The sequence below is a fragment of the Hypomesus transpacificus genome, chromosome 10 (genome assembly GCF_021917145.1).
Source record: "Hypomesus transpacificus isolate Combined female chromosome 10, fHypTra1, whole genome shotgun sequence".
Lineage (NCBI taxonomy): Eukaryota > Metazoa > Chordata > Actinopteri > Osmeriformes > Osmeridae > Hypomesus > Hypomesus transpacificus.
The window spans coordinates 3,128,507-3,148,510 of record NC_061069.1 but is presented as its reverse complement, the minus strand read 5'-3'; the positions used below and the strand labels follow the sequence as shown (position 1 = coordinate 3,148,510).

At 43.1% G+C, this 20,004-nt stretch overlaps 6 protein-coding genes across 8 annotated transcripts; 3 read left to right on the top strand and 3 right to left on the bottom strand.

Moving 5' to 3' along the window:
- The first annotated feature begins 61 nt into the window (after positions 1 to 61).
- On the top strand, positions 62 to 1,389 carry tsen15 (TSEN15 tRNA splicing endonuclease subunit). The gene is made up of 4 exons (XM_047027064.1): positions 62 to 245; positions 344 to 425; positions 540 to 675; positions 882 to 1,389. The coding sequence occupies exons 1-4, from the start codon at positions 165 to 167 to the stop codon at positions 1,063 to 1,065; spliced, it is 483 nt and encodes a 160-aa protein (XP_046883020.1). The 5' UTR covers positions 62 to 164; the 3' UTR covers positions 1,066 to 1,389.
- A 45-nt stretch (positions 1,390 to 1,434) lies between these two features.
- Positions 1,435 to 5,405, bottom strand: zgc:55943 (uncharacterized protein LOC406337 homolog). The gene is made up of 6 exons (XM_047027075.1): positions 5,062 to 5,405; positions 3,930 to 4,062; positions 3,256 to 3,341; positions 2,955 to 3,025; positions 2,722 to 2,782; positions 1,435 to 2,517 (listed from the first exon to the last, which is right to left on the bottom strand). The coding sequence occupies exons 2-6, from the start codon at positions 4,018 to 4,020 to the stop codon at positions 2,479 to 2,481; spliced, it is 348 nt and encodes a 115-aa protein (XP_046883031.1). The 5' UTR covers positions 4,021 to 4,062; positions 5,062 to 5,405; the 3' UTR covers positions 1,435 to 2,478.
- Positions 5,406 to 5,524: 119 nt separating this feature from the next.
- sec22ba (SEC22 homolog B, vesicle trafficking protein a) lies at positions 5,525 to 7,869 on the top strand. Of its 2 annotated transcripts, none has more exons than XM_047027056.1 (5): positions 5,525 to 5,727; positions 5,958 to 6,067; positions 6,331 to 6,491; positions 6,639 to 6,785; positions 6,942 to 7,869. In XM_047027056.1, exons 1-5 carry the CDS (start codon positions 5,653 to 5,655, stop codon positions 7,094 to 7,096), a joined length of 648 nt encoding a protein of 215 aa, XP_046883012.1. In that variant the 5' UTR covers positions 5,525 to 5,652; the 3' UTR covers positions 7,097 to 7,869. The 2 variants fall into 2 exon arrangements, with proteins under 2 accessions (XP_046883012.1, XP_046883013.1); XM_047027057.1 differs by having other exon boundaries at positions 5,530 to 5,727; positions 5,962 to 6,067.
- Positions 7,791 to 9,886, bottom strand: imp3 (IMP U3 small nucleolar ribonucleoprotein 3). Its single transcript, XM_047027062.1, has 7 exons — positions 9,671 to 9,886; positions 9,216 to 9,323; positions 9,038 to 9,112; positions 8,655 to 8,734; positions 8,481 to 8,532; positions 8,330 to 8,402; positions 7,791 to 8,082 (listed from the first exon to the last, which is right to left on the bottom strand). The coding sequence occupies exons 1-7, from the start codon at positions 9,805 to 9,807 to the stop codon at positions 8,056 to 8,058; spliced, it is 552 nt and encodes a 183-aa protein (XP_046883018.1). The 5' UTR covers positions 9,808 to 9,886; the 3' UTR covers positions 7,791 to 8,055.
- A 264-nt stretch (positions 9,887 to 10,150) lies between these two features.
- Positions 10,151 to 15,329, top strand: slc35a3b (solute carrier family 35 member A3b). 2 transcript variants are annotated; one of them, XM_047027028.1, is made up of 7 exons: positions 10,151 to 10,407; positions 13,405 to 13,666; positions 13,753 to 14,030; positions 14,146 to 14,320; positions 14,539 to 14,657; positions 14,764 to 14,897; positions 15,141 to 15,329. In XM_047027028.1, exons 2-7 carry the CDS (start codon positions 13,465 to 13,467, stop codon positions 15,217 to 15,219), a joined length of 987 nt encoding a protein of 328 aa, XP_046882984.1. In that variant the 5' UTR covers positions 10,151 to 10,407; positions 13,405 to 13,464; the 3' UTR covers positions 15,220 to 15,329. The 2 variants fall into 2 exon arrangements, with proteins under 2 accessions (XP_046882984.1, XP_046882983.1); XM_047027027.1 differs by lacking the exon at positions 10,151 to 10,407 and adding an exon at positions 12,644 to 12,756.
- A 1,870-nt stretch (positions 15,330 to 17,199) lies between these two features.
- Positions 17,200 to 19,960, bottom strand: fam78ba (family with sequence similarity 78 member Ba). The gene is made up of 4 exons (XM_047027038.1): positions 19,833 to 19,960; positions 18,707 to 19,467; positions 18,173 to 18,452; positions 17,200 to 18,044 (listed from the first exon to the last, which is right to left on the bottom strand). Exons 2-4 carry the CDS (start codon positions 19,033 to 19,035, stop codon positions 17,802 to 17,804), a joined length of 852 nt encoding a protein of 283 aa, XP_046882994.1. The 5' UTR covers positions 19,036 to 19,467; positions 19,833 to 19,960; the 3' UTR covers positions 17,200 to 17,801.
- Positions 19,961 to 20,004: the final 44 nt, after the last annotated feature.

Here is a 20,004-nt window from a genome sequence, read left to right as displayed (position 1 = left end):
TCCTGGAACTTAAATAGTTTTACAGTGTCCACCCGGATTTTAGATGTTTGAGCACCTCAGCTAGCCAATAAGAGCAGCACTGACACTTTTGTAGGTAGCAGCATGTTTCTGTTCGAAAGTTTAACGTGTTCTGAATATATTTCTGATCAGTTGTAGTCGTTCCAATGTCAACGGGGACAAATGAGTCAGAGAAAAGTTACGTTGAGAAACCAATTCCTTCCAACTGGTTTCTACAGCACCCAATGGCAAGTATTAAAATATAATGACTGTCAATATTAGCAAGCAAGCTAGGTAGTACATGACTGTGCTGATAATTCAGAAGCTGTGTGTTGTTTGTCATCAGTATCAGCATTTGACGAAATTGGAGATTGGGGAATCCGCTCAAGTGTATGCCGCCTTTCTAGTTTACCTGGATCTGACTGAAGGTGAGTGCCCAAAAATAGAATCTTGCATTAACAATCAAACGTAATTTTGTGCTCGTTTATTTACCAAAGACTACCAATGTATCAATGCATTCTCTAATAATCTCTGTCCAACAGTGCGTCAGTGGAAGGACGTGTCAGGCGTTGAATGTGCTGAGTTGCAGTTGGTATTGCTGGAGGGGAGGGAGAAGGAGGGGGCACCAGTACAGAGCGTGCTCCCTCTACCTGCACACAGGACTCTGAGCCACAGAAGGTGAAAGAAAAGTGACTGGTAGTTTCTCTTTCAGGTTGTTTTCATCCAGTGTTGGTTTCATCCAGTGTACTTAACATCTTAAAGGTATTTCGTAATCGTTGATGTTTCTCTGCACTGAGTCGGTACACAAAAGGCCCTGTCCCTTCCAGCTCTCTTTTGCTACCTGCGCCTCACATCTTCTCACTGTGTTCTCTCTCTATCTCCAGTGTGCGGACAGTGTTGGGCCGGGGCAGCCCTATGCTGCTGTGTGTGGTGGCGTCTGACTCCAGCCTGGTTTACCAGAGGATGAGTGACGGCCTGCTGACCCCGGATCCTCCCGTGGGCATCCAGGATCTGGGCCGCCGGCAGCACCGCAAAAGGCGTCAGCAGCCATGGACGGGGAAGCAGTAGAGGGGAGAATCCTGCGAAACCCAGGATGCATATAGTACAACCATCCACCTCACACACCTGGTAATGAATAGATGTGGTGTTTCAGAGGGGTGATCAGGGGACATTATGTGAGGTTCTGTTGGTTTGGTGTAGGAAAAGCAGAAATTCCTGAATAATCAGAAGATGTGTACCCTTTATTTACGGATATTAATATGGACTTGCAGATGTTGAGTATTGTCATTTTACAGAGTGGATGCTGCTTCCTCTATTTTGTATTCCTGACCTTATTTGATTGAGTGGTGTGGTTTGTACAGCATAAAATGTGTCAAATTACTTTTGATATAACTGCTGTAGAAAACATGTTCTGCTTGCCACCATTTCACACAAAAACACTGAAATACTTGCTTTTATTTATTAGAAAAACAAAAGTTGAACATGATAATTAAAACACAATGACAACACTTGAGACCCATACTATGAACATTTACAGTGTATTCTGTGTAGAACTGCTGTAAAAACATATGGAGAACAAGAAGTATTCATACTTTCAGATGAGTCTGTATATGTATGATGATGGATGTCTAATGAAGAGGAAAACTTGGCTACAAAAGACCATGACTAATCACCTTAACCCTGAGTAATAACATTAAACAAGAATACTCTACATGGTGAAGGAAGACACAAAGACACGCTGTATGAAGATACTTGAAGAAACATGTTAATACTGGAAAAAAAGAAAAGTGTCTTGGAATGCAGGATGTTGTCCCCTTATATTAGTAGGGAACACGTTAAGAAGTCAGACATTGAAAACTTAGCACACAGCAGTTTCCCACCTGTAGTGACACTTTACAAAAAAATCAACTGATGAGAGAAGTTGCTTTTTTCCTGTGCTAGTCCATCTGTGATGGTCTGACACTGGGTAAAGTCTGTATCATTCCAAACAGCATCACTTTAGCCTCCAATACTCTGGTCAACATACAAACACAGGGTGACTATTCCTTTAGACCAGTAGAACTGGCAACATTGGTCTCAGTCAACAGATCGTGTCATAATGAATGTTATGTTCCCATTGTCATAGTCCCTTTTAAGGAGCGCACACGGTTAGAGTAGTAACTACTACAAGGGTAAACATGATGTCAGGCTCTCACGCAGAGTGCGACTGGTGATAATACAACATTATTTGACAGTCTGAAGTCATATGGAAGGAAACATCGTTCCTTAGGGCTCATCAGTACTGGGCAGTGTGGCAGGTTGGTTTGTAGGCAAAGGGCAGAAAAAAGGTGCTTTAAGTCAGGTTAATATGTTCTTCTCCAGCCTCCCAACATCCCATACATGGGCTGTTCCAATAGGAACAATGTCACTGGGAGAAAGGTTGTGTGGTAAAGTCTGTCCATCACACTGAACATCCCTCGTCTTCTCTCTGGAAAGGGGGAGCTATGTCATATCCTCCTCCTCTGAGCAGTAGTCCTGACCCTGTAAGTAAGTAAGTAAACTTTACATATAAAGCACCCTTTAAAACAAAATGTACAAGGTGTCTTGTCTTTCTTCAGTGTTTAACATTCTTACTCTTGGTCCCCATTTTTGAGAGGGAAGAGAATGTGGAATATCTGAATGTTAATATGAGACTCAGAGATTCATGTTATCTGTGTTTGACTGGTATGCCTGAGGAGACCTCACCTTTTCTATTTTCTCATCCAACATCCTGAAAAATTCTTGTTGGCTCTCTGAGGAATGGATACTGTAAAAAGATTGTGATTTAAAAAAGTTAGTCATGTGTAAAACAAGTTATTCGTATGCCAAAACATTCTAAATATTATTAAAATACTGATGATGTCAACAATATGCTAGTCAATATGGCACAGACTGCATATTAGCAGAAATAGCACAACTACCGACTGAGTCACACTCACTGTATCTTTCCGTTGCCGTTTGATCCTGTGTTGTCTGTATGTTGGCCTCTGCTGAGCAGGGCACTCTTCTCCTGAAACACGGGTGAGAAGATGAGCTTGAACATGACTAAGCAGTATGACACTCACAAACCTAAACCACATTTGACGCTATCACATTTTATTCATTTAGCAGATGCTTTTACCTAAAGCGACGTTTAATTAGTTCATATAAATGGGGTTCGGCCTCTATTCCTGGGGTGGGTTGTCTTTCCCCACATCAAAAGCGAACACATTGAGAATGAGAAGCAGAAATCCGTCTTACTGTGCTGTCCTGGTGGCAGTTGTTCCCCCCTCCCTCCTCTCCGCTGATGTACTTCACCTTCTCCACTCCTTTCATCTTGTACTCATCTGCAGGAGAGTGAGGGATGAGGGTGAGACACACAAGTTTACCACAAACACTTCTCTTTCTATTAATGGACTAGTCCAACAGCGAGGGTGGGGGGTGCTTGGGGGTGGCACAGTTAGAGCCGTTCTGTAATCAACAGAATCCAGGTCAACAGTTGTCTCAGTTCAACACTTGATACAATAAATATGTGCTTGAATTCTCACAGTTCAAAGAAAATCCTCTGTTCACAGTAGTTGGCAAGCAGACATGACCTGTCACATCCTCTCTCTCATTTTCTCTATGCATTTTCTCACATAGACACAAACACGCCTAAAATGATGGTTGAAAGGAAATGGAGAACGACAGGTGAGAGACATGACTGCACGGATGGCCTGATACAGTGACTGGTATCACAATTATGACCAAACTATTATTTTGAACAGAACAATAATTAAGTACCTCCTTCCTTATTTTGCAGGTCTACAATAAATAATGCATCAACTATAGGCCTACTGGTTTGTAACCAACAATTATCAGAAGAATGTGTTATATACAGCAGCACTGGCTGAAAGTACCAGTAAATGATGATACTTTCCATGTGTGATACTGACCAGAGAGAAGGTCCCCGTTACTGTAGGCTTTACTCCGGCCCTCTTCTCCACTGGGCACCGCCGACACCTGTTTGGCTGAGGTGCAGCCCATCTCCTTCTCAACTCTCCTCAACCACGCGCATCACAGGCTGACCTGGAGGATGGGAGAGAAAAGCATGGATAAAGAAGATGTGGTGAGGTAAAGCAAGCAAGTAAAGTTGGTAAAGTAGTGAAAATCGGTGTGATTTGGGGACATGGTTAAAATACGTATCCCAAAAAGGTAACGAGTCGTATGATGAAGGGATAGTCGGTGGGTTTTTAAATTCGCCTTCGAACGGCCAGCAATTTACCAATGCACGGCCTGGTAGCCCAATCAAAACACACGATAATGCAAGCTGCATCTCACACAATAGGCTATTCAATAGCACTGGCGATGCCCACGGTGCCAAAGCGCCGGTTAATCTCTTTTGAGCCGGTTAGGTTATTGGGCCGCAACCAGGGAATGTGGAAATGTTGTGTCACTGTATTTCCAATAGAACAAATTATGCTTCGTGCATATTACGTCTACAAGTTTTCCTTTGTATGTAGGCCTACTAATGACCGAAATGCACACGCTGTGGCTATTATTTTAGACCTTAAAATAGAACATGAAGTGTTCACATTTCCATAATTTTGTAAACGCTACTCTGACCTGATTATGGCCAGTCCTTCTGTCTCTGGGACTGAACGCAGTGATTACTGCACAGCTGAGTCCAGCTGCGGTGTCAGCTGATCAACTGGATGTCATGTTTCAGCATCCCTTAATAAATGTGTATCTGTTGCAGAGTTGTAGCCAACATACGATACAAAAACTAAATCGACGAATTCAGGATCACACACCGAGTTCTTCCCTTACGAAGCCAACATAGCCAATCTGCATTTAGCCTAGCCGTCATCTGTTTCCATTGCATCACTTAGTTATTCATCACAAATCAGAGACCAAATAAAAATATACATAAAAAGGATCGGAATGTATTTGCTCACAAATAGCCTTCATAACAACAACAAAAGAGGAGCAAAGAGAGCAGCGATTCTATTCTACAAAGAGCCAGCGGTGTATCCGCCGAGGTACAAACGAACAAACACAGCGCCTAATATAATTTTTCAAATTTACCATTTGGTACAGGACCTGCCCATGGTTTTGCAGGCTTACGTTGGATTTTGTTGTTTGAAGATTTTTTCCAGGTTCAAATGAGACAGACGGTCGCCCACATCGGGGGCTGCATCTGCATTTCATATAGAGAGAACAGGCATTAGCAATCGAGATGTGCTATCCGTCTGGCACCCAGTCTGGTCCGGTTGGATGAATTTGAAAGTAGTCTATGGAGGCAGATCCCAGAAAATTTAACAAGATCGAGAATAAGTGTCGTAACCTACAATCGTTGCTCATCATTAAAAGAAACAACATTAAAAAAATACTGATACACATTCAACATGTTGTTTGTATAATTGTTTATGTTTGTTTGATGCAATATTATTTTTGGGGTAATGCTATCCGCTAAAGAAGGCTTTCCACAAAGTTTCATTGAATAAGGAAAATGTAGTCGGACAGTAATATACGGCGCAACAAGGATTTCCGGCCAGCTCACCTGCATCATCAAGTTAGAGAGGTTGCTCAAGATTGGAGTTTGCAACGTAGCTGGATAATTGGTATTGACACAAACTGCAGTTTTTGAAGAAATACAAGCTATATAGTCATACCAAAATGGTTTTACTGACAATGATTGCTCGTGTAGCGGACGGACTATTGCTTGCCGCGTCGATGCAAGAGGACGAACAGGTTTGAATAAAAAACTAGCTAGCTACTGCAGCAGTGTTGACTACTAGCCAGTAGTATCACAAATATACCAACAATAGTTGTTAACTTGTTTTACTTTGTTTGCGGACAAGCTAGGTCATTTACTTACTGAACAAAACGGTGTCTTATTCAGTCATTTTTTGTAAAGATTGTATATTCATTATAGTAAATGTTGAAGAATGTTAGGCCACTGAACCTTGATTTCTTGTCAGTCAGGAAGAGACATGCAGCAGTACCAGAACCAGGCAAAGCAGCTGTTTCGCAAACTCAACGCTCAAAGTCCCAACCGCTGTACCCTGGAGGCTGGGGCTGTGACTTTTCAGTAAGTTACTCCATTCAATACCCTACAATGAACCGCCATTCATAGATAAAAATGAATTGCCAAATATAGTAACACGTTTAAATAATAAATACAAATCTTTCCAGTTTCAATTCACCCACGTCTCATCTTAGTAGTGTTTAAAGACAGACTGGCTGGAGATGTAGACCCTCCCATATGCCCTATAGAGTATCCACATGTTCAAGTTTCACAAAAAAAAGTGAAATGGCATTAGTCCTACTCCTAACGTGTATTTGTCTCCTCAGCTATGTGATAGAACATGGTGTGTGCTACCTGGCGTTGTGTGAAGCTGTATTTCCCAAGAGGATGGTTTTTGGATATCTGGAAGAACTTCAAGCAGAGTTCCACGATCAGTATGGAAAAAAGGTCCCCACGGTTTCTCGGCCATACTCTTTCATTGAGTTTGGTGAGCGTCCTTTCTCTTAAGAGCTCAGTCTTTAGACCCTAAATAAAGAATACAAATGTATTTAGACACTCCCCTGTTCTAATTTATCATATCCTTAAGGAAACCCTAGACTACTTGGATGCAAACCATCTCAAATCCTTTTTTTAGACACATATATCCAGAAGACCAAGAAGTCGTACATTGACAGCAGGTCCAGGAGGAACCTGGGCGGCATCAACACAGAGCTGCAGGACGTGCAGAGGATCATGGTTGCTAACATTGAAGAGGTTCTACAGCGAGGAGAAGCCTTATCAGGTAACTCAATGTTCAGGCATACAAGCTTCCCCTAGGACCCAACAAACTAATAAAACCATCCTCGTTTGAGCGATTTATTGCAAGATTGATTGCTTCTCAATCGATGACTGCGTATAGCAGTGTAGCGTTCTAAAATTATAATTTTTGTCAATTCAGCTCTCGACTCCAAAGCCAGCAACCTGTCCAGCCTCTCAAAGAAATACCGCAGTGATGCCAAATACCTCAACACACGTTCCACCTATGCCAAGATAGCAGCAGTGGGAGTCTTTTTCGTCACACTTGTTGTCTACATACGTTTCTGGTGGCTTTGATGGACTGAGAAGGGACATTCTAACCAACTGGTTTGATTTGTTAACAGTAAAACACACGTTCCTAAGTGGATGTCTGGGGAGAAGGTGTGGCAATGTATGTTGGGATAGAAGGGACATATTTCTTTTGTTTTTAACTGTCATGTCTCGTCTCTGGAGCCTGTTAAATAAAGCGTGTTTACTGAATAAGCCAGGCTTATGTTAGTTACTTTCCCTGACAAGCCTGGTTTAGTCGGTAAACTCACTTTATGGAACAGGCCCCTGGTCTTGTGTATATGGATTCAAATACTGCCTTATGGTTATGTCAGCCTATCTCAATCCAGGTCCTTGGGACCCCCTGCTCTGCATGATTTATGCGTTTCCCTCTTCCTACACACCTGATTGAAATGAATGAGTTGTTACCAGGTTTCTGCTGTGCTTGGTAATGACCCAATTTGAGTCAGATGTGTTGCAATAGGGGAAACATCTCAAAAAGGCAGGGCAGGGGGTCCCAAGGACCTGGATTGAGAGGCTGCTTGAGATGACTGAAGGGAGGTGGGATCTGGGCACGCAGTGTTTGGATGTTTCCCATTTGCTGGAGCATAAAAGGGATACATGACTAAGCGTTATCTATGTTTACATGATAGGATGGAAATTCCTTTCAAAGCTATGCTGTGAAAGTTAATTCATATATGCAATGGTCTTATGTATGAACCAATTTCTTATACCAAAAAGTTTATTGTTTACAAAATTTACATAAAATGTAACTGTTGACAATTAAATTATATATTCAACCACTTCATTCTTTTCCAGATTTGTACCATATATACATAACTGTATGCAATCTGAATATTTCTGTGATATTCATTCCCAAACCCCCTAAACCAACTCTCAAAAATCCAAAGCTGTTCATACTTGAACATACAAGCTTCTTCACATTCCTCCACTCTCCATGATGATGAATGAGCCGCTGGTTAACAGGTCTACACCACAAGATCAAAGTCATCCCTCTGAAAAACAATGTAATACGTGAGAGCAGCCCAAAACTGGGTTTCAACATTTACCTTTGTAAATGTTAGTCAATTATGCAATATGCTAATGTTTTCTTGCTTACAAGGAATCTGCTAGGCTATATAAGCATTTGTATTTGACAAATTAACATGTGAGCTACTTGACACAATACAAAATGTTCACTTGAGTAAGAAAAACTTTATAATATAAATAGAGAAAAGTGAAGGAAAAAGGTCCTCCTCTGACCTCTTCGTTGTAGTTCATGACATGCTGTTTGATCTTGGAAGAGTCAACCCAAGTAACAAAGTCTTCCATATTTCTGAAAGTAAAGACAATAGTTTATTTATTAAAACTGCAAAAATAGAAATACAGCAGGTCAAGCGGTCAGACCACTCACCTTGTGACAAGGAAGGCCGAGTCTGTGACAATCTCTGGTCCTACTCGCACATCTGAGAAACACAGTCAAGAACACAACAACCCACAAAACTTGCGACACCAGACAAAACTTCACTTGTCAAGTGTACTTGAGGGTCACAACCCTCATCATTGTCAATCTGTCCATAAAGGATACGTCCCTGCTCAATAAATGTGATGGCGGTCTTTAGGTTCTGGGCCATACGTAGGCTTACCATTATGGTGGGCAGCCGCCTCCTTGAAACCATGAACATGGAAGGGTCAATTGGAGAGGAAAGAGCAAAGATTGTATGAGCAATGTCAATGCCTCCAACTATAATACTGTAGAGAGATGATTACAGGCTTGACCACCTTTGACCAAATCATTTTTATGAACTGAAACCATTTGTGACTTCTGCATGTAAATGTGATCATCAAATATGGCATCCCTGCAGGCTTCACAAAGGGGTTATTTTGCATGGTAATTACATATTGTTTCTCCCAGACGTTTAGTTCTGTATTTATTTCCCTAACTGTGAAACAACACAGGGACTGATTTACCTGCAGAACGAAGAAGCTGTAACCTTCTCTGTGAGAGCCAGGTTCTGTTTGGTTGGGATCAGGCCGGTGCCATATCTTAGAACAGAGATTAATTTAAATCATTATCATTGGTTGGTAGTCAACACCGCCATTCTTGGCAAGAGAACATCTTTTTATCCTTCCACATTGAGAAACTCACAATTTCTCCAACAGCAAAGATGTACTATGGGCTCTGAACCCATCCTTCTCATCTAGATCACGGATCTTCTGGGCAAGCTCTCTGATATTACGACTCAACTTGTTGTACCTAAGGGAGAGAAATTAATTAAATGGCTTTCAAGTACTGGATAGAGACACGTATTGCTCTCAATGTGTCACGACATCAATACGTCATCAATATCCAGCTTCATAAACATTCCCCTTGAGGTTTTACCGAGATGTGATTGTACATACGAATAAGTCACGCTAGAGAAAACCAGCCAGCTAAAGTTTCTAACCGTTACTGAGACCAAGGACCATGCACAAATGGCAGCTTATACACAATCGATTGTAACAAAATGAAAATATATCGCCAAACGACTACAAGTTTGCTAGCTAAACGTCATCTTACTAGATAGCTATACAATACAAATGTGAAAAAGTCCGCATGCTCACTTTGTGTAATCTTCTCTCTTCTCGATATGATACTTTCGCAATACTTTCACCTCATGTAGGTTGTTGTCTACTTCCCAGTTAATGAAATCGACTTTCTTCAAAAGCTTCTGCTCATGATATTTCAATTTACGAACCATTTCCCTAATAAAGATTCAGCTAATACAAACTAGAAACCAAGATAGACTGTACAGGAAGCACGTGTAAAAAAAAAATGCAGATCTCTTGACATATCGCCGCCTATGCCTGTGCTGCAGTATTGTCACTGGTGCCATGAATTGCACCATAAAATGTACATGGCAAAAACTTCGCACCAATAAAATATGCAAAGAAAATCAATCATCATAAATGTACACTTTATTGACAAACTAATGATTATACACCACTTTGGAAGGTAGCTAAATTCTCAAAAGTATTTCAACTCCACTTTTTAAGCGCCCCTCCCACCCTGCAGGTGTCGACAAACACACGTACCCACTTCTACCAGTCTCAAAAGAAACGGTGCAGGTATAACTTTGTGAAAGGAATGACAAGTCATGAATTTAACTGTAGCGGTTGAACAGCTTCGCAGAAACGCTGTCTCAGTAGCGTAATTGCTAAAGTAGCACTGAAAAAAACACTGAAACGACAGTAGAGGAGCGGCTGATACAGTAGAAGTTTTGAGGAAAACACAGAGGATTAACCGCCTAATTAGTTGCTTTAATTCAAGACCACGTCCGTTCCGTGATTTAATCATACAGGTAAATGCATAATGTATCTTATGCTGTTCATGTACACTAAAATGTATAAAGATGTATAGGCCTACTACTGTAGCCTAATGTATAAAAGACTGACAGCACCATTTTTTTGTGTTGCACAGTGTTGCATTACAGTCAGGGACTGATGACAAGGCTTCATCCTTGTGTGACACTACACATGATCATGTAAATCAACCGACATGACTCGTTTACCTCCTTGTGCCTCTGGAAGTCAAAAACATTAAGCATAACTTTATTCACACAAAGTGAAACAAGTATTTACTATTGTGATCCGATGGCTTGCTTTAATAGCTTTGATAACAAGGAATCAAGAAAAAATCACGTGTCTGACATTGTCCAGCTCGTGCCTCAAACTTGCTGCGAAGCTTCTTGCGTCTTCAGAATGTTTGGAAAAAGTTAAATATTAATTCTTCAAGGCAACTCCTATGAAGGCTCCACATCATCAACAGGTGTGGACTGGACAATGAGAGTGGGTTTAGGATACTCCTTTGAGCTGAAGGAGGTGTGTCGTTTGGTCTTCACTCGTGACAAGCACCATTTGTGCCACTGACAAGCCAATTACTTCCAAATGATATGATCACTTTTGTGCACTTTTATATGGGTGCTTTAAACCATGTTTACCTTGATGGTAGAATGTTAAATTTTACTGAACATTCTATGTTCAAAAACCTCTTAAACTTTCTTAACTTTCTTTTGTACTGCAATACAGAACATTTTAGCAAACTTAAAAGGCTGAATTAGGTTCTGAAGAATGAATGAGTGCACTGTAGTAACCTGAAGCTATGAAAAATGAGTCATTTCCTTGTTTCCTTGTGTGAGGATTTTTAAGGCAGAACAGTGAAGAGGGTTTGTACAGGAAACCACCAAAGGGAACCACAATTTAAAAAGACAGTTATGAATGGTGCCACCAACCCAACCGGTGGCAAGACACAAAGTTGCAATCAGTCTGTTACATCAGAACACCGAACAAATATAGGGATAACATAACAAAGAAAATCAATTCTTCAAGTTATCCACCATAAGTAGCAAGTGGCTTTACCTGCATACATTTCCTGAAAAAACATGCAATGGAAAAACCAGCTTTTCTTAGGAAGAGGAGGATCAGCGAGGGCATACAGTGAGCAAGCAAGCAGGTGGAGAGCCTAATTATTAGGTTGAATGCAGGTGTGGTGGAGAAAAGGTGTGGTCAGGGAAAGTGAGGCTCACTGCCGGTCGAAGTGGAAGAGAGGGTATGACAAGAACAGCAACAATGGCCCCATATCAGGTACCAAATGACCCTTTTCCCTGCACCATGTTCAGCACAAATTAGGCCTACATGCTTGATTATCAAGCTTATGTGCTACACTACACGACCCCTCCCCCCCCCCCCCCCCCCCAGCACAGTGTTTTATGTGTGTGTGTGTTAACACAGTCAGAGATCATTCCTGGCTCTGAGCTGGGGTCAGTCAAGAGAGATGGATTGATGATAACTATCAAAAGACTGAGTGGGTTTGTGTGAATGGATGAGGAATTTTTTCAGTCCACGAGGAGGAGGCAACTTGGCAAGAAACCTTTGACTTTGCCTGTGGCTATGTGTGTAAGTATGTGGGACACTCCCAGGAAAAATGTCTTCTTCTGCTTGGTGTGCTCCTCCCTTGGAGACACACACACAGAGAGCTTGTGTGTCAGTGACCCAGACGCAGCCAGAGAGTCCACAAGGAGAGCAGTGTGCCCCACACACCACACCTCTCTGTTCTCTCATCACTAACACGGCCAAACTTGCTCACTCCTGTTGAAAACCCAAAAGAGAGCATGCACGGGCCTCCGACCCATTTCCCTGTTTATATTTTCGAAAGACTATGAGCTCACATTTACTTCATGCGACTGCAAAGTGTTCCTATCAAAATGAAATTTGCTCCCGACAGCTGTCAGTTTATATTGACAGGACCTCTCACTGTGCGTTTTTATTTTCCTGGAGTAGCCTTATTGTACCAAAAAGGGTTCTTTGGTGTGACCTGTCAAAACTAGGAGGGCCTCCTGGGATCACTGAAAAGGGGCCATGTTGTTGTGTAAATGGGATGATGTTTACTCAGCGATAAGGCTTGCTTGCCACCCAATCCTTGAGAAAAAGAGTGAACAGACTGCAAGGGATTGGAGACAATAACTGTAGAATAGCTTACGTAAACAAACTTAAGTCAATGCGTGGGTGTTACCTGAGGGTAAATAGCTTGAACCTTACTATAGAAGCATATCCTTTTCCCATCCGGCTTCTAGTCCCTCTGCAGCAGGACAGGAGTGCCACTGGGGAAGGTGACACGAATTCAGGAGTGACATCTCAACCCTCTAATTATGGTTTGTCTTGGTGCTAAATATACTAGACTCCTCATAGAAGCAGTGAATATTGAGAAAATGTGTTTAGAAACTGAAGATGAAGTGAAAGAGAATGTATTGGTGCTCGGCTGAATGTGTACTGTGGGAGTACTGAATGAATGTTAAATGTCTATGCTACTTATACTAAGGAGACGATCCATAACTTTGTGCAGTTTTTTTGGCAAATCTGCAGCACCTTGAAATCTGAACAATTAACATTGAAGTATGTTAATTGAACCATTCACTTGATCCTTGTTTTTCTCCTGTATTTTCTATATGCACTTTCCACATTTCGCTTTGGATTTAAGTATCTGCGAAAAATGACTACATTGTAAATCTAATGTTCAGTTCAGGACAAGTTCATCTATATGTCTTTTTGTACTGTGTTAAGTAGGTTCTGTCTAACCACTTTGCTAACCATTTTATATGTCTATGAATTTTCTCTGAATTTCAGTCAGAGGAACCATTGGTTTAGTAGAGAATGAGGACAAAAGTTTACATGGATCACATACCTTATCCATCTAATGTTTTTTAATTGTTTGCTCATCAAGTGTTTGATTTAGAATTGTTAGTTTTGCAACTTTATGAAATGTCTGTCTTCCTTAGTCTGTTATTGTGTTTCCTCTACAGTCTGGGTTTTCTCCCTTGGTCTTGGCCCCTTCTTCGAAGGAGGCCTCTTCCGTCGCATCCATGTTGCCACCTGCATCTTCTCCCAGGCTGAAGTACCTGTCCCTAGGGGTGCTGGTCTTCCAGACGACTTCCCTGGTCCTGACCATGCGCTTCTCCCGCAAGCTGCAGGTCGAGGGCCCGCTGTACCTGGCCTCCTCTGCCGTCGTCTCCGCCGAGCTGCTCAAAATCCTCCTCTGCACCCTGCTTGTTTTCAAGGAACACAGTGAGCCTTGGTGACTGTCTGTCTGTCTGCCTGCTTGGGGGGGAGAGTCTCCTCTCACACGATCATTCTCTATCTCTCGCTCTCAGGCTTCTGTGTGCGGGCTCTGAATCGCGTGATGAAGGAGGAGATCTTGAACAAGCCCATGGAGACGTTGAAGCTGGCGATCCCCTCTGGGATCTACACGCTCCAGAACAACCTGCTGTACGTCGCCCTTTCCAACCTGGACGCAGCCACCTACCAGGTGACCTACCAGCTGAAGATCCTGACCACGGCCCTGTTCTCTGTGTCCATGCTGGGGAAGAATCTGGGCATCTACCAGTGGCTGTCCTTGCTCATCCTCATGGCTGGAATCGCTCTCGTACAGGTGATGCACTGTACTGTAAACAAAGCAAACCTCTCAACCGCAAATTTTCCAATATTATGAGTTGCTGTACTTGCAATTTAATGCTGTTTTTGTGGCTATGCGTTTGGGGGTGCAGTGGCCTACAGAGTCTCTGGGAAGTCCAGAGCAGAAGGTTTTGTCCGCAGGCTCCCAGTTTGTGGGGGTGGTGGCCGTCCTGGTCGCCTGTGTTTCCAGCGGCTTTGCGGGAGTCTACTTTGAAAAGATCCTCAAGGAGACCAAACAGAGCGTTTGGATCCGAAACATCCAACTAGGTCAGCAGCAGTTGCCCTGTGTGTCTCACGCTTTGGTGTTGTCAAACTTCCTCTCGCACTACTGAAGCTGTGACGTTTCTTAGCATAAACTGAACTTGTGAACTCAATTTGAGGCCAAAACTAGCTAGACGTTTTTCAACTGCACTTATCTGCAAGCCTAACCCTTACCATTATTATAAACAAATTGTAATAAGAAATGTTATCTCGATCCTGTACAGGCGTGTTTGGTTTGGTGTTTGGTCTCTTTGGCGTGTTTGTGTACGATGGAGAGAGGGTGCAGGAGTCCGGGATGTTCCAAGGCTACAACAGCCTCACCTGCACAGTTGTGGCCTTACAGGTTGGTCCGTTAAACACGTCTTACCCCACCTGTCTATTGGTATACGGATTATGCATGACTATGATTTCTTAGTTGATTGTTGCCTCATTTGTGTGCTGTGTGTCAGGCTCTTGGAGGACTGGTCATAGCAGCTGTCATTAAGTATGCAGACAATATCCTGAAAGGGTTTGCCACATCCCTCTCAATCATCCTCTCAACCCTCATCTCTTACTTCTGGTTGCACGACTTTGACCCCACCAGGTATACACACATGTGCACTTGCTCACTGACAAAGTGCTACTATGGCATTACAGGTATTGAGTGGGTTGAAAAGCTGTAACACATTAATGGACAAATAAAACACCTTAACATTGACCCTAACCTAGTTTGGAAAAAGACAACACCAAGATGTCCCAATACTGTCTGTCTACATATTAATTATGAAAAGATGATGGCCAGGTAAAATGCAAAAACAAATACTATTTTTTTTCTTTCCCATCTCAGTGTGTTCTTCCTGGGCGCCATTCTTGTCATTGCTGCCACCTTCCTGTATGGCTATGAGCCCTCTTCCAAGCCCCTCTGAATCGGGGAGCGTTGGGAGGGGGAGACCCAGAGCTGACCAACCCAGAGCAAAGGGAGCATGTGAAGGCAATATAGAGAAAGGCAGAAAAAGTTTTCAAAATTAAGGGAATTGATCAACACTGCAAACCATACAGGATTAAAGATGGAGCAGAAGGACATGTGAATGTGCTATAGACATTCACCTCGGTGGAGGAGAAGGACTGAGCAGTAGGAAGCCGCTGTGGACTGTACGGTACAGCACATTGCTACTACTCTGTCACACGACAGAGCCAAGCAGACTTCAAGTTTTCTGATCAATGTGAATGCTTTTTGGGGGAGTTCTGTGCAATCTCCTCTTATGTACTCTACATACATAAATGATGTGACCTTTGTGCAAGTGAAACCCACACGATCAAGGCCGGATCTACCATATGGGCAATCTGGGCACGTGCCCAGGGGCCCTTAGGCATAGAGGGGCCCTCCGTGATCTGGCCTTGTACACAACAACACAAAACCTGGTTAAAAGTGGGGAAATGGGTGCGAAATGTGAATTAACATTGCGTGTAAGTGGAAACGTTCAAATTCAGCTTTGTACTTGTATTGATGAGACACTAACACACACAGAGATGTAGTCAGATGAATCTGAAGCTGTTACAAGAGCTCACTATATGAAGGGCTAAGCCTACCAATAACCCTTCACCTTTGATAGCAATCAATAAAGCTTTGTGGCATACATGTAGGTATTGCAGGGACTGTTGAGAATGAAAAAATAATCACTGCCAATGTTACTGTCTTAATCATTTCAATAATATATTCAATCATATATCTATAAATTATGTTTGGGAAAGGGGTAGGATAGTAAGAATGTGTTAAATGAGTAATAAGGGGCATTAATGAGGCCTTGGTGCTCCATAAAAGATTAAATCCTGTTCAGTTTTGCATGTGTATGCAGCTAGCGGAGCTATGAGGTAATGCATATTTGCTGCAAAGAGGAGGGCACTGTAAGGATGTGAGGAGATGCTAAATGTCCTTTTTTTTATGACTGATGAAGACACAAACTTGTTTTCTGACCTTCCTACTCATTATCTGCCCACTCGTATCAAAAGAGAACATCCAACTACTGTTGGGGAAAATATACTTCAAATGAAAACAGAAATAAATGAAACTGTTGTCTAAAACGAGTACTACGCTTCTTAACTTCAAAGTGAGACGCATGGATGGAGTTGAGTCATAAAATGATTGCTTGTGAATGTTTTTGCTTTGTCTGGTTCCTCTTTAACTGAACTCTGATGAACCAAACCTGTCACTATGGCAACCCAACACCAATGAGGTTCTCGCTTTGGTTTTGTTGACACACTCTATTCTAATATCTTTGTATGTGTGTTAGCGAACTAAGTAGCATTTCCCCCAAGAAGGACAAACCTAATTATGAATGATAAGGAAAAGGCAGTTTGGGGAAAAGAAAAGAACAGCTATACGTATTTCACCCGCTTGTGTTTTCTCATCCATCAGACCTCTGTCCTCTTGGTGTTTGGATGGATGCAGGGATTGGGAAGGGGATGAGAGAGCAGGAAACTAGAAAGAGAAGACAGATGGAAAGGTGAGGACTGAACCTGTAGAGAAGCACAGATGGATGATGAGTCATGTGACGTGTGTTGTACGGTAGGGGTGGGTGCCCCCCCCCACACACACACACCCTTGGTATGAACCCTGTGGTCCTGATCACTGTCATGGTACAAGGTGGCCCTGTTCCAATCCAATCATTTGCCTTTCCATGATACAACCTTATGCCAAATCATTTCCATGACCATTAATCCAAGACCTGTAAGGCAATATATCCACTTGTAGACTTTTCACTATGATGATGACAGAGCTGCAGCATATCTTATCAACAGATCAGTCTAAAAAAGATGACAAAGGCCCACACATCTTTTCAGACCTTTATCCCAAGTGGATGCTCTTAATACAATCTGACTGTGCAAGTTGATCTTAAACTTAAAGTGTGTTTATATAATATAAGTCTCTATTGACATTTTCTTTTATGTAGCCTTTTGACATATGAGATTTGAAGGCCATGTCCATAATTGGCACTGAGGAGGGTTTTACAGCTTGCAGGATATCATGGCCTGTGAAAATTGGACATTCAATGTCCTTGTCTATCAGCTTTTCAGCCTCTCACAGACAGTTTTCTCTCTCATGCAATAAAATCTACAGTTGGATGCGGGATGCAGTTCTCTTTATGGTCCTCAGCATTGAAACTCAGATAGCACAGCAGAGACCAAGTCCAACAACGGGTATGACCACTGATTTGGCTTCTATTCAGAAGCTATGGAACTTGAGTGCACAAGTGAGGCAGAACAAAAATAGTCTGTCTCATTAAAAAACTCTGATGCAGTTCCATCTCCAACACCAATCTGTCTTGGTTAATGCCCGACACTTCACTGTGGCACTTCCAGTTCTGTGGAAACCCCACTGGATAGTCAACGTGACTGACTGGAGGTAAGGGAACAACACTTGCGGGAGGTTCATTCCGCCTTTGTCGTTGGCTAAACCTTAAATATTTTATTAATTCACAGTTTTTCTGGAGGTGCAGTACTTTTGACCTTATTTTGGCGGTATGACCACTAAGGGCGCCCCTCTCCGGGGCCTCCACATCAACACCTGGGCGTCATTGGCGTTGGGCCGGCCCAGGGCGTTAGGGGGGATGGGCTCCTGGTAGTTGAGGATGTGGGGCTGCTCCTGGTGTGGCCGACCAACCAGAGAGGCCCGGGAGCCCAGGGGCATGTCAGGGTCCACGGCAATGTCCACCCGCATCCTCCACCGCACCGTCTGCAACACAATACGCTCCTGCGGGAACACATCGAGGATTGAAAGTCATCTTTTGGAAACAGGTCTGGAAAATGTGTTTGGAAAAGTGATAAAAATGAATAACTGAAGGGGGAAAAAGTGAAAAGAGAGAGAGGACTGTAGGTTACCTTAGTGACCGAGTTCATAGCCACTAGCCATGTGATGAAGCTCTGGTCTCTGGTGATGTGAGACAACATGGGCGTGTTGCTGTTGCTGATGGGCACAGCCCATGTCACACTGGGGTAGAAGTTGTCATTCATGCTGACTGTCAGTCTTGAAGGCTTGGAGGTGGGGCCTGTCAGGGTGACAGTCTCGGTGGTGTTGCCGTACCAGGGGTAGCTGACCCCATCAGAGTCACTGATAGCCTTGACCCGGCCTTCACGGAGCTCTGGTAACTCCCAGCTGGACCTGAGGCAAGGGACGGCGGCACCATCAAATCAAGAGAAAACATTCAACCAAACCACGTACTCACTGCCTGTTTACGATTTGCAAACATTATAACATGCAATTGAACTCGATCCCATGTGTGTGTGTGACTGACAAGAGTTTGAGGGAAGAGAGAGAAGGAGAGAGAGATAAAGAAAGACATGCCAGAGGCACAGAAAGACAGGCAGACTGAGTGGCACCAACTTGACTGACGACTCTGACTACTCAGAACTTACATGCCAATGTCACCATATGTATTGTAGAACTCCATCTGTGTACAAGCCTGGATCCAGCCCACCACCCAAGTCTCATTGCGGGGCACCGGAGGCATCACGATCCCTGCAGAGGCCCTGAAGTAAGGTGTCTTGTAACGTAGCACGATGGGCGAGTTCTCCTCAATGACAGTTGGACACTGATCAATAGAGGCTGATACCTCGTACACAACAATGTTCTCCCGTCTGATACGCGGCTTACATGCGATGCTCTGAATGCAGCCCATGGTGCTGACAAGTAGCAGAGTAAGCAGAATCAGAGGGAGCAAATGAGACCTGGCCAGTATGGACATCAGTCCCTTTCGAATTCCACTCAGTCTGAGGAGCAGATCAATCTTTTAATTGCCCATCATAGATGCGCTCAAATGCTTGGTTGTAGGCAAAACGAAATAGAGGCAGCATTTTGAAAACAAACATAAAGCCGAACATTCGATCAAATATAAAAACAGCCACAGCGATTGTTTTCAAGCGTTTTTCGTGGAAAAATGGGACGGTAAGAAGTGAAGAACGCCGTGGAAAGTGAGGGGAAGGTAGACTGAACAGCTCCCCGCAGCCTTCCCCCGATACGTCTGTTCAGTGCCGCACTGCCCTTGGTGCTTGTCCCCAGTAACTGCGATTCGGCCTCCGCTGGGCAGCTTCCCTGCCGTTGCTTCGGCGTCCCCCTTCCTCTTTGAGTCCACGCGTCCGGCTGCAGGTCGGTGCCCCTTGATCCTGGTCCTTCGGCTCTGCGTTGTCATGTCAGTGGCGACGGAGAAGCAGGTTTGTCAGTTGTGTTCGGGTGCCTTTGTTTAGATGGCTTGCATTAACCTATATATTTTAGGCGCCCTTAGAGCACCAGGCAAGGCAATACGTTATCATTGGCTAATACAGCTTATGGCTCATAAGGCTTCTTAAACCCCCCAAAATACATTAAACATGCATTAACGTAAAGTATATCTCGGGTTTTAACCTGAAACAGTCTACATTTCAATGTTCTTACTCAAGTGTAGTCCCTTTAAGATGAATTGTCCAGGAGATGCATGAATGGTGCATCGTGAATGGTGAGAGGAAGCGAGGTACATAAATATGCAAAAAGACAATAATAGCATACCCAGACGTTCAATCATTCCTTTTCATGCAGGCAAGTAGCCTACTATCCGTGTATTTATAATCGACTGAATGACTGCAATTCCTTTCTTTCTTGTTTGGTAGCACATCTTTTTTTCTAAAAGGACACTGTCGCTGTCCACTTTGGGCAGGTGCTGATGCTGTGAAGATAGACA

Excerpts from the sequence above, each read along its gene's own strand:
- tsen15 (XM_047027064.1), top strand. The coding sequence starts at position 165 with ATGTCAACGGGGACAAATGAGTCAGAGAAAAGTTACGTTGAGAAACCA. Across the intron at positions 426-539 it reads TTACCTGGATCTGACTGAAG|TGCGTCAGTGGAAGGACGTG; the intron begins GTGAGTGCCCAA and ends TCTGTCCAACAG. Across the intron at positions 676-881 it reads AGGACTCTGAGCCACAGAAG|TGTGCGGACAGTGTTGGGCC; the intron begins GTGAAAGAAAAG and ends CTCTATCTCCAG.
- zgc:55943 (XM_047027075.1), bottom strand. The coding sequence starts at position 4,020 with ATGGGCTGCACCTCAGCCAAACAGGTGTCGGCGGTGCCCAGTGGAGAA. Across the intron at positions 3,342-3,929 it reads TAACGGGGACCTTCTCTCTG|ATGAGTACAAGATGAAAGGA; the intron begins GTCAGTATCACA and ends ACTCTCCTGCAG. Across the intron at positions 2,518-2,721 it reads TGGATGAGAAAATAGAAAAG|GGTCAGGACTACTGCTCAGA; the intron begins GTGAGGTCTCCT and ends ACTTACTTACAG.
- sec22ba (XM_047027056.1), top strand. The coding sequence starts at position 5,653 with ATGGTTTTACTGACAATGATTGCTCGTGTAGCGGACGGACTATTGCTT. Across the intron at positions 5,728-5,957 it reads CGATGCAAGAGGACGAACAG|TCAGGAAGAGACATGCAGCA; the intron begins GTTTGAATAAAA and ends ATTTCTTGTCAG. Across the intron at positions 6,786-6,941 it reads GCGAGGAGAAGCCTTATCAG|CTCTCGACTCCAAAGCCAGC; the intron begins GTAACTCAATGT and ends TTGTCAATTCAG.
- imp3 (XM_047027062.1), bottom strand. The coding sequence starts at position 9,807 with ATGGTTCGTAAATTGAAATATCATGAGCAGAAGCTTTTGAAGAAAGTC. Across the intron at positions 8,735-9,037 it reads ACAGCTTCTTCGTTCTGCAG|GAGGCGGCTGCCCACCATAA; the intron begins GTAAATCAGTCC and ends CATGGTTTCAAG. Across the intron at positions 8,533-8,654 it reads CACATTTATTGAGCAGGGAC|ATGTGCGAGTAGGACCAGAG; the intron begins GTATCCTTTATG and ends TGTGTTTCTCAG.
- slc35a3b (XM_047027027.1), top strand. Across the intron at positions 13,667-13,752 it reads GCTTGTTTTCAAGGAACACA|GCTTCTGTGTGCGGGCTCTG; the intron begins GTGAGCCTTGGT and ends TCTCGCTCTCAG. Across the intron at positions 14,031-14,145 it reads CTGGAATCGCTCTCGTACAG|TGGCCTACAGAGTCTCTGGG; the intron begins GTGATGCACTGT and ends TTGGGGGTGCAG.
- fam78ba (XM_047027038.1), bottom strand. The coding sequence starts at position 19,035 with ATGTCCATACTGGCCAGGTCTCATTTGCTCCCTCTGATTCTGCTTACT. Across the intron at positions 18,453-18,706 it reads ACATATGGTGACATTGGCAT|GTCCAGCTGGGAGTTACCAG; the intron begins GTAAGTTCTGAG and ends CCCTTGCCTCAG. Across the intron at positions 18,045-18,172 it reads CTATGAACTCGGTCACTAAG|GAGCGTATTGTGTTGCAGAC; the intron begins GTAACCTACAGT and ends GTGTTCCCGCAG.